Genomic DNA, 12,042 nt, shown 5'->3' on the forward strand with positions numbered 1-12,042 from the left:
CACCACATACATTGACCGCAAAATGGAAATCATGACAGTGTGCGACGTGCGCACCACATACAGTGACCGCAAAATGGAAATCATGACAGTGTGTGACGTGCGCACCACATATAGTGACCGCAAAATGGAAATCATGACAGTGTGCGACGTGCGCACCACATACAGTGACCGCAAAATGGAAATCATGACAGTGTGTGACGTGCGCATCACATACAGTGACCGCAAAATGCAAATTATGACAGTGTGTGACGTGCACACCACATACAGTGACCGCAAAATGGAAATCATGACAGTGTGCGACAGGCGCAACACATACAGTGACCGCAAAATGCAAATCATGACAGTGTGTGACGTTCACACCACATACAGTGACCACAAAATGCAACTCAGATCCATGTGGTCACGTGACCGCCCGCTTATCCCGGAAATACTATTAAATCATGACAGTGTGCGACATGCGCACCACATACTGCAGACTTTTTTCCCCAAGCCTGGACAAGCCCTTTAAGCTGATTATTTTCTGCTATTGACTTGAGCCAATGTATCTGTATTCTTCGCCATTTATTGATCATTACTGGTAATATGAAAGCTTTGCAGTGCATTGTCTCGTGTATTTTATGTGACTGGTAATAAGATGGCGCGTGGATTCCTATTATCACTGCGCCTGGCTCTGTAGGGTCGTCTTCACACCATGGGCTCAGAATGTGATGATTCTTCACTGATTCTACTGCGTTTTCTGAAAGTCACACATCGGAGAAGCCACAGGGGCGACTAGTCTGATGATCACATTTCTTCCCTCCTAAATTTAGCACCACCTGTGAGTAGCGCTCACTTCCATAATGTGAACGGTCCCGATCTTGCGTTTTTTTGAACATTTTTGGGATCAGTAAACAGTCAGTACAGGAATTCTCTTTGCCTGCAGATCAGCTGTCTACCACCAGGTGGCGCCGAGTGTTAGTAAATACTGAGCAGACGGGAGCCAGACGACGAGCCGCTTGATTCGCTAAGGGGGCGTGGAAACATGGCATGATTATAATAAGGGGGCGTGGTATATTGTGGGTTTTATTATTCTATGCACGGTGCTGGGCGTGTATGATTAATAATGTAGGCGTGGCCAGATGAAGCAGATATAAGGTACGGGGCGTGGCTTGGGCTCAGTGATAGACAGTGTGGGCGGGATGGGGCGGGGCGCTGGCAGAGGTGAGCGGAGTTCCGGGCTACCTTGTCTTGTCCTGTCAGTACCGGAGAGTGTGGAGCCGCCGGCGGGATGCAGCCTCCTCCGAGGAAGGTGAGTGCGAGCTGCCGGGGTGCGGGAGCGGTCCCCGGGACACCTGTCACTGCGGGACACACGGAGCCCGGGGCGGACCGCGCTACCTGCGCCTTGTTTACATGACACAAGCCATGAAATCCTGGACAAAGGCTCAACTGGCGCTTCCAGAAGGTGTCATGGCGCTGGGTGAGACTACATTGCTGCAGGACTGACTTTCCTGCACTGAGGCTGTGGTCACTATGTGGTGGTGTCATCCGGCTGAGCTGTGAGCCGCTGTGCACGGCCAGGAGCAGGTACCACCATATGGTGACCGCCAAGTCCAACCCCGCACACAGGTATCGTAGTGTAGCCCACCCTGCGGTGTGACCCCCCTAACCCTGAGATCAGCCCAGGGATGGCGGCGGCACGGCCTAAACGTGCTGCCATGGCCTGCGGGGTCTCTGGACATCATTGGTCGGCAAAGGCAGCTGCCAGCAGCGGATCTTGATAGTTTGTGTGCATAAGGGCATTCACTGTGGCCGAGCATTCCTCAGACCGCTCATATATATGCGAGTATATCAGTAATTATCAGGGGTATAAAGTCAGTTCTCGCCTCTCCTGTCTTCTCTTCTGTCCCTTATACTAGGCATCTTGACGCTCAACACCCCTTCGTTAACAAATGTAATTCTGAGACTTGTTTTTTTTTAATTACTAATCACAATGAGGTTCGACATTGTGATTAATCTTTTTCTTTGTGATTTGGCTTCTGCAGCCTCTAAGTATCACAGTACATAGACTGCAGAATGAGCAAGCAGTGGATCCATCAGCGAGCTTCTTTCACAACAGGATTACTAACTCTTGTCTCTCTTCCCCTTGAAAAATCCTCTAACTTTTTTTCATATGTCGGAGTCGTTACTTTGACTCGCTGACTCCACAGCACCATTAGCGAGAGAGGCTGCGGAAACACAGAGATCCCTGCTCGATTTGTTATTGATGCTGCGGAACTCTTCTGGAGGAGTCAGGTGGTGGTGGGGGGATCAGTTGGATAATTGCTTTTATTGTGGATTTTTAGGTGAAGGTCACACAGGAGGTGAAGGTTCGGTTTGTGGAGCAGTTATCAAGTCTGCAGAGCAAGCAGCAGCAAGAAACAGAGCTCCTGGAAGACATCAGGTGAGGCGCAGGAATGTCTCGCCATTGGAGTCATTGGTTTCAGGGTCATTAGTTGCTCTGTATTATTAATATCAGAGGCGTGATATAATAATTTGGGCACCTTTTTGCAGTTTTTTTTTATGTAGGTGCAGTTTTTATAAGCAGTTTTGCAGTAGGTTTTCATTTAAAATATTGGACTATTTGGCTTCTACAGCCTCTATGCATCACAGTGCATAGACGATTGTGGTAAGGGTATCGGTAAATCCACAAGGGAGTTTATATGAGAACATTATCTATAACCCTTATCTCTATTCTCCTGAACTCTTCCAAGCTGATATCTGAAGGAACGAAAGTCCAGCTGTTAACTGTCCTGAGGATTGACCAGGGTTTATAGACCATTTTATTTATTATTTATCTTGTCACGCAATCTCACTGAAGGATTATCCAGTTATCTCATTCTGCCAAGTGATGAGCCAGCGCTCACTGACAGACTAGCTGTTAACTCATTCTGCAGCCAGGTATGTACTGTGTTACCTAGAGGCTGAAGAAGCTAAAATGATCCAAATTAATCCCTATTGTAATGTGTGTTTTGTTTTTTGTTTTTTTTTTAAAGCCATAAATATGTTTAAGTAAAAATCTATGCCCCCAATAAAGTACATTTCCTTTAAAGGTGTGGTGAAATTATATTGGTGGGAGTACCGGGTCTCAGACCCCCAGTGATCTGATATAGATGACCTCATCAATCAGCTGTTTTTAGCCCTCCCGGGTGGTGGATGTACGGTAATTTGCGCTGCAGAGCTACATTTAGTGCGTAGCATCCGCTGCCAAGTGCTGTAGATCAGCTGCAATTCTAGAGAATACGAGCTGATCTGCAGTCCTGGGCTGCGCTTTGCTGCTCATCAGGATACTACAGTGAATCCCCTTTTTGAAAAATGTGAGAAAAATAGGTGAACCAAGACAAGGGAATAGCAGCTGTTCTGCATCACCTGGCAGTGGTCGCTACTAGTCATGCACGAACGTGCTGGGATAAGGTGTTATCCGAGGATCTGGGGCGTGCTCGAAAAATTTGTACGAGTCCTTGCGGCTGCATGTCTCACGCCTGTTAGACAGCCACAACACATGCATGGATTGCTTGTTAGTCTGACAGCCGCGAGACATGCAGCCGCAGGGACTCGAACAAATTTTTCGAGCACGCCCAAGATACTCGGATACACCAAAGCATGCTCAGATAACACCTCCTCCAAGCACGTTCGCTCATCACTAGTGCCGAAGTATAGATTTGATCATTTAATCATCGCATTTCTGCCATTCTTTTGGCATGAAATCCTATAAATTAGTGATTTTTTTTTTTTTTGATTAGCTACAAATTCATCAAACAATTTGTGCCTTTTTCGAGTTGTCTTTTGGGGTTTATTTAGGTTTATTTTATGTTAAAGTGGCTTTTCCAGATGTATTAGAATGATTCAGAAATGTGATTTTAAAATGTTACAAAATTTGGTTCATCGTTACTCCAGTCTTCACTCTCCCCTTCCCTAGAGTCACTTTATGTACTGCAAGTATTTTGGCATGTTTTTTGCAACATTTTTTTTAAAATATGCTTTGCTTGGTGGTTGCAAAACCAGTTGAAGATGGAGGGAGACAATTCTGGGCTTTAAGCAAAATTCGTGAATCACATGCGCAATTTTGATGAATTTTCCGCAAAATAGGCAACAAAAATCTCAAATTCCCCTTTGGGCCCTAGGTATTTGGCTGGGGCTTAGCTCCGTGCTCTCCTCCTCCATCTTCCCTTCACTTTGCAGCAAAAATGGGCCAATGCAAAAGTTTTGGCACCGTGCATGGTTGGCCACAGATTTTCAATGATGTTCAGACCAGTGGACTGAGGGCCTTTGTAAAACCTTCAGCTTGTGCCTTTTGAGGTAGTCTGATGTGGCATTTGATGTGTATTTAGGATCATTATCCATTTGTAGAAGCCATCCTCTTTTCAACTTCAGCTTTGATACAGATGGTGTTATGTTTGCATATAGAATCTGTTGAAATTTCATTGAATCCAATCTTTCCTCTACCCGTGAAATGTTCCCCGTGCCATTGGCTGCAGCACAACCCCAAAGCATGATTGATCCATCCCCATGCTTAATGGTTGGCCAGATGTTTTTCCTGAAATTCTGTGCCCTTTTTTTCTCCACACATACCTATGATCATTGTGGTCAAAGAGTTCTATTTTAACCTCATCCGTCCACAGGACTTGTTTCCAAAATGCATGAGGCGTGTTTAGCTGTTCTTTTGCATACTTCTGATGCTGAATTTTATGGTGAGGGTGCAGGAGAGGTTTTCTTCTGATGACTCTTCCATGAAGGCCATATTTGTGCAGGTGTCTCTGAACAGTAAAACAATGTACCACATCTCCAGAGTCTGCTAAAGCTGTCTGAAGGTCTTTTACAGTCAAGCAGGGGTTCTGATTTGCCTCTCTGGCAATCCTATGAGCAGCTCTCACTGAAATTTTGCTTGGTCTTCCAGACCTTAACTTGACCTCCCCTGTTGCTGTTAATTACCTTTTCTTAATTACATTTCAAGAGGAAAGAGCAACTTGAAGTCGCTTTGCTATCTTCTTATGGCCTTCTCCTGCTTTGTGGACCTTTACCATTTTCATGTTCAGAGTGCTAGGCAAACCCATGGCTGCTATTTTTGGCATAAATTATAGGAGTCTGGGGTTTTATAATGCTGGGAAACTCGCATCACCTGGCCTTTCCTAACGATGATCGTTTACAAGCCATAACCCTAACAGGCTAAATAAGATCTGAAACCTTGGTCAAAATTATCTGAGCACACAAATCTCCAAGGGTGCCCAAACTTTTGCATTGGACCATTTTTCCTTCTTGTAATTTTTAAAATCTAAAAAGTGACTAATATTTATACATTATTATTTTTTTTCCTAAAATGCTAAGGAAATGTGACATCTTTAACCTTAGGATCATTTCATGTTCACCTTGCTTAACTGTTCAGCATAACAGTAATTTTGACCAGGGGTGCCTAAACTTTTACATGTCACTGTAGGTAACCCTTAAATTCTTAACCTAGACGTTTTGAAAAGACTTAATATCACTTGAATTGGAGGAAGCAGCCTTGCGGGATTGCTGCAGAGATCCTGCTCTGTGACTCTATGGAGCATACTTTAGCCTTGCATTCACTTCCTATCAGCGGGGAGTTAAGTAAACTGTGTGAAAGTTACTTGTTTCTTTCTTATTGAGTGGGTGGAGAGCAGCACATTACAGCAGCATTCCCATTTTTAAATTGACCTGATGCAGCATTGAATGCTCTGAAAGCCGAGATTAGAGGGTACCATTTTTATTTGTTCATCCATTCTACATGAAAGCGTTATGGAATTGCTTAAGTTGTGATTGCATTGTATCAAAAAGTGTAGTCTGCTGTATAAAATCATACAGTTGAAAAAAAAATATACAAAGGTTATAAGATTATGCAAAATGGGAAAAAACAATACAGTATATACAATTACATAAAATAGAAGGATAAGAAAAGTACTAAACCTGATGTCACGGAAATGGCTCCGAGCTTAGCGGAGGGGGTCCTTAGGAAAACAGACAGAACTGCAGCAAGGTTTTCCCTTTCAGGACTGACAAGTAATCAAAACCCAGACTCTGATATTTATTAGATTAAGTTTATGCCCACATATCTCCCCTTGGTGAGCTCATATGGGGGGTGATTATGGGATGGGCTAGGTCTTTTAGAAGTTTGAGATTCCCCAACCTACGGGATATCTTTATCTCCAGAGCCGCCAAGTGGGAGATATCATAGTCATGTTTCATATCACGATTTTACCTTTCTGTAGAGATGAAATATGGCATGGATAGCACCATCCATCTGAGCGATCTATAAGGTTGGATTTTTTCAGCCGGCCTTACGGTGATGTGATGTGTTATATCAGTTGAGGTACGGACTGAGGCTGAAATTTATCCCTGGCATTTGAAATCACACAGGCCCATGTTGTCCCCGAGCACCAGATGGGATATATTGCTAATATTACCCTGGATGGAGGATAGGAAGATTTTCTACAAGACCAAAGTTTCTAATGATACCCGTGGCCTGCTGGGGTAAGTGACGGAGTCAGCAACTTTGTGCTCCATCACAACTCTTAACATTATGGGAGTCTTGAGAACACTGATTCTGTCAACAATGTAGCAGACAAGGCAGCCCACGACCGAACAGGCCCTTATGGCATTTGCCAGAGTTGCCTGATGGCCCTGTGAGACAAAAATATATCTCCCATAAGTATCCATGCAAACTCCAATATTCATCACTGACTACTTACTCCAGAGTGTCTAAGACAAATCCTTTGAATGGAGGGAGTCCCTGTACTTCTCTACCTCTGAGTACATGAATCCTGCGCTTGTTGGCTGGTTCTCATCAAATCCCCTGTGGTAATTACCTGTTCACGGCAGGAGGTCCTACTTCAATGTTCAATGGAAGTTAGTGTTGGCTCTTTCTCACTTCCCCAGTTATAATTAAAGGGGTTGTCCGGGCTTTTCACATAATCTCAGTACATATCTGGGCTGCAGAATTATGACAATAAGTAATTTACTTTGTCACTAGTTTGCACGGTTTTCTAGATATTCTGAACAGAACTTCCAAGGGGGGGGTGTTAAGGCATTGAAATGAGAACTAGTCGTAACCTCCTACTCTACTCCAAACATGCCCTCTATAGCAACAACCCCACCCTCCATAGCTACAGGCCCTCCCCGTCCACATGAAGCAGCCCTCATCACACAGTAACGAATTCTTCCCCTCCAGCAGCCTCAGTGCAGAGAGCTGCTCCTCCCCCAGACACACGCTGAACAGTGATCTATGGAAAGTGAAACTAGTGAGGAGGGAAAATCGTCCTGTATTCTGGGCCACTCCATGATTACAATACATAACTCATTATCAGTAATTCCTTCCCTCACTGTCCCAGGCTGCTGGCAGCAGTGAGAACAGACTGTGTGATGGCCAGTGATGGGGGTCTGCAGCTTCTAATCTGCACAGGGGATGGCAGTCACTGATGTAATCTGTTGTGTGACAAAGCCTCTGCTGTGTGAATGAGACAGCTGTGTGTCACTGATGTCTTCACACAGCAGCAGATTTGGTGCAGTGTATGTGTGAGCACTGTGTCTCTAATGACACAAATACTGATGGGAGCAGCCTGTCCAATCAGCAGCTGTAACAGTGTGAAGTGTTGGGGGGTGTATGTATGTATGTATTGTGCTGCTTTCACAAATACAGGATCACTGCTGTGTTCTTTCCAATGCTGGAATGATAAAGATGAGTGCTGGTGCAGTTTACTGCCAGCCAATGAGTGGGCAGTGGGTGGTGCTGGTCACTGGAGCTTGCTGGGAGTTTGGTGGAGCTTCGCAGGGTTTGGTAGGGCTGCATGGCAGCAGGTTTACTAGTCCACTCGTGATAATCTCCTGCTGAGAAAAATTCAAAACTACAGCAAGCAGCCCAGTAAGTGATACATCTCTGGAGTCATGCTGCTTTCAGACTAGGTTAAAAAAACCTGCAGACCGATTCTCTTTAAGGACTGCAGCAGTCTTCCCTCTACATGCCAGAACATATGTGATGTCATAGGTTTAAAGTCCCGGACCGTCATTTGGTTAAAAATCATGCTTCATGTTTCCTTTTGAATTTAAAGATTTATTTCTGGAACCTGGGTCCCCTGCCCCTGCTACTGTTTTACCAGCATTCAGACCACAGTCTTTAAAGCCAGTTAGCCTTCATAGCATGCTGTCCTGTGAATTGCACAGGAGTATGCAGACAGGTCCACTCCGATATAGCACAAAATATCACTAAAAACATTCTGCGAGCGATCAGAGAAGAATCCATCCGTGTATTCATGGTGAGAGCACTCGCCCTCTCACCGCCTTCACCTGAACCTCAGGGTTGTGATTGATGCTCAATTGCTGCATGTCAGTCACGGTGAGTAGGGTGACGAGATGCAGGAAAAACCTTTCCTTAGGCCACGTTCACACTTTCAGTATTGTACCTCAGTATTTGTAACCCAAAGCCAGGAGTGGGACAATCGGAGGAAAAGCATAATAGAAACCCGTCACCACTTCTGTATTTATCACCCACTCCTGGTTTTGGCTTACAGATACTGAGGTAAAATACTGACAGTGTGAACGTGGTCTTAGGTAGGACAACATTATATCTCAGACAAGGGCTGTTTTTGGTTTTGACGGACAGCACCCCCCCTCCCCCCCCTAGTTATTCTATGGGGCCGTGCACATGTTCGATTATTTTTTGTCACAATTTGCCTCCAAAGATCTCGTGGTACTCGTTTAACCATTGGGGTCCATGGAAAAAGTCACTTCTAGAGAAAGTGGAGAAACTTTTTTTTATTTTTTTTTTTTCTCTCCACTTCCAAGAAAGTCAGATTACACTTGGATCAGAGTGTGATTAGCATAATCGGACCGATTTTCTCGGATGTGGAGAAAACGGTCGTGTGTGCCTGCCCTAATGGATACACTGGACTCATTAACTGTATTCTGTGTATTTGATGGTCCTTCCTAAGACCTCGATGGCGCTCTGTTTTGTGCTATTGTGGGTAATCAGAAACTGGACGTGCCTGAAAGTGAACCTGTCAGCAGGATTTTGCTAAGTAAACTACAGGCACTGTCAGGTTGACGCTGTTATGCAGATTAAAATGATACCTGGGGTGAGGAAATCTGTCTTGTGGTTCTTGTTTAATCAGTGTTAGAATTTTTAAGTTAATGAGATGCTTGTGCTCTGGGGCGAGACCTGTAGGTGGCTCTTTTTGTTTGTTCTCTGACCTCATCGTCCTCATTCTGGGCTTATATGACAGGTCAGTTCAACCTTTAGTATACAAAACACAAGTCGCAGGGGACACCATAACATGTTTCTCAACGCAAGCAATGACTAGCCAGGTCTTTCCCCGGGAAGGAACAACCACGGGAAGGGCAGTCTCCAATGAAGGAAACCACCTATACCAAAACATGGTATCCATCCACAGACAGCTGTTTCGGGGTATTGCCCCTCATCAGTGTGGAGTAGGAAACTGGCCAGTAAGAGCAATGCCTAGTAGAAGACTGTGAAAAATGTGGATGGATACCATGTTTTGTATATTTTTACATATTTCCCATAAGGGATGGGGGCAGTGCTCTAGAATCACTGCGTTGAGAAACATGTGATGGTGTCTCCGCAGTGTTGGATGTTGATCTCCATGAGTTCATTCATCCTCATTTTTCACAGTCTTCTACTAGGCATTGCTCTTACTGGCCAGTTTCCTACTCCACACTGATGAGGGGCAATGCCCCGAAACAGCTGTCTGTGGATGGATACCATGTTTTGGCATAGGTGGTTTCCTTCATTGGAGACTGCCCTTCCCGTGGTTGTTCCTTCCCGGGGAAAGACCTGGCTGGTCATTGCTTGCGTTGAGAAACATGTGATGGTGTCTCCGCGGCTTGTGTTTTGTATATGTTTACATATTTCCCATAAGGGATGGGGGCAGTGCCCTATAATCACTGCGTTGAGAAACATGTGATGGTGTCTCCGCAGTGTTGGATGTTGATCTCCATGAGGTCATTCATCCTCATTTTTCACAGTTCAACCTTTAGTGACCTGCCTCATATCTTAAGTACTGTTTATATTGTGGTCTTTAAAAAAGAATAAAATGAACTCCAGCAAAATGGCGGCGGCGCATGCACAAAAGCATCTATCGCTTCCTGATGGATGCTACTGCACCTGCGACGACGCTATTTTGCTGGAGCCAATTTTTTTTTGTTTTTTGCTCTAACAAAATGGCATATGTGCACTAGCATGTTAGGAATGGCAGAACGCACTAAATAAAAATAAATAATAAAGTGCGTTCGCCGCTCGGGGTCCACCGTGCAGTAGGTGTTACACCGCTGCTAGGTAATGACAGATGAGCAATATGGCGGTATGATGCGCACGGGTTCAACTTCACCCGGAGTGCGCAGAGCGGGCTCTGTTCACACACAGAGGCGCCGCAACATAAACATACGAAAACGCTGAGCCTGTTAGTGTCACATAGGCCTCAGTTAAACGCACACACGGTATCTGGTCACAGGAGCAGGACCCAAGACAAAGGAGCTGCCTCCCTCTAGACCAGGGTTCCCCAACTCCAGTCCTCAAGGCCCACCAACAGGTCATGTTTTCAGGATTTCCTTAGTATGCTCAGGTGATAATTGCTTCACCTGTGCAATACAAAGGAAATCCTGAAAACATGACCTGTTGGTGGGCCTTGAGGACTGGAGTTGGGGAACCCTGCTCTAGACCTACCGTGTGTGCGGCATCGCTTCTGCGAGCGCCAAGAAGGGCTGCAACTGCAGCGCGGCGTAGGACACTGCCGCTCGACGACAAAGCCAGAAAGCAAGCACAATGTCGGATGCTAGCATAGTGGTGCAGTGTGCACAGTGGCTTAAGGCTTGCCACTGACTGGCACTGACTTCTAAACTAATTCCCTATCCACATGCGTAATATCAGAGGGAAGGGGTTTTATAATGAGTCAGTCACCAGAAACATACATCCGTCACCATTCACACATGGCAAGTATAGTCTATAGCGCATGGCCGAACGGTCATGTGTGCTTTTTATAGCCGTGCTGGACCTTCCAGATCTCCGAGATGGACCAATGAGATCTTGAGCAGGACCTGGGCACATGACTCCCGATCTCCAATGGGAGATCATCTCGTGAGCATGCCCAGTATGAGCACAGAGGAACTTAGTCTCTGGAGCGGTCTGCTGCAAAGTAATCTTCTCTGCCGTAGATAGACAGCAGCAGACCGCGGAATGTGAGGCTCTGGATTCCTGCAGAGCAGACGCAGAAACCTGTCGCCTAATGGTAGCATGTATCAGTAAGCGGTGCTCTCAGTCTGCACAAGCACCACCCACCAAGTGACAGATGCTACTGCACATGCGCTGGCGCCATTCTGCTGAAGTTAAATTTTATTTATTTTTTTTTTACTGACCACAATATTAATTGTGCAAGTGCAGTATTTAAAATAGGAGTCAGGTCACTGAAGGTTCAATTAACCTGTTATTTAAGCCAGAATGATGGTGATGAGGCTGGAGAACCCAAAAAAAGCCCTGGCCACAGGCCGCCCCAGAGCACCAGAATCTCATTAACTCAAACACAGGTTAAAGGGAATCGGTCACCCTTTTTTTTGGCCTTTCAGCTACCAGCATAGACATCGGGAGCTTATCTACAGCATACTGGCACCTGCGCACTGCAAAATTCTGCTCTGCCCTCAACAGGGCAGAGCAATGCGCCTGCGCCGGAGCCATTTCAGGACAAGAGAAGAGGCCGTCATCGCATGAAGAAGGGATGTGTCGGACCGGATCACAACACCCATCGGACCGGACCGCCCACCTCGGTGAGTATAATATAACGTGTTTTTCTTCTTTCAGGTTACATCAGGGGCTTATCTACAGCATTACAGAATGCTGTAGATAAGCCCCCGATGTCTATGCCGGCAGCTAATAGGGCAAAAAAAGGGTGACAGATTCCCTTTAAACAAGAACCACAAGACAAATTTCTTCAAGCCAGGCATTCTAATCGGTGTAACTGCGGAAACCTGACAATGCCTGTAGTTTACTTCGTAAAATCTTGATGACAG

At 45.5% G+C, this 12,042-nt stretch overlaps 1 protein-coding gene across 3 annotated transcripts in view; it reads left to right on the forward strand.

Moving 5' to 3' along the window:
* Positions 1–1,153: 1,153 nt before the first annotated feature.
* Positions 1,154–12,042, forward strand: part of FCHSD1 (FCH and double SH3 domains 1) — a 145,768-nt gene continuing 134,879 nt past the window's right edge. The window contains exons 1-2 of one of the 3 annotated variants that reach the window (XM_073568039.1): positions 1,154–1,288; positions 2,322–2,419. In XM_073568039.1, coding sequence (XP_073424140.1) covers positions 1,268–1,288; positions 2,322–2,419 — 119 coding nt within the window. In that variant the 5' untranslated portion in view covers positions 1,154–1,267. Of the gene's footprint in view, positions 1,289–2,321; positions 2,420–12,042 lie in introns of those variants that run through there. The other 2 variants (XM_073568040.1, XM_073568041.1) reach the window with 2 other exon arrangements.

This window comes from Dendrobates tinctorius, unplaced genomic scaffold, assembly GCF_039654945.1.
Source record: "Dendrobates tinctorius isolate UK_male_01 unplaced genomic scaffold, ASM3965494v1 ptg000020l, whole genome shotgun sequence".
NCBI lineage: Eukaryota > Metazoa > Chordata > Amphibia > Anura > Dendrobatidae > Dendrobates > Dendrobates tinctorius.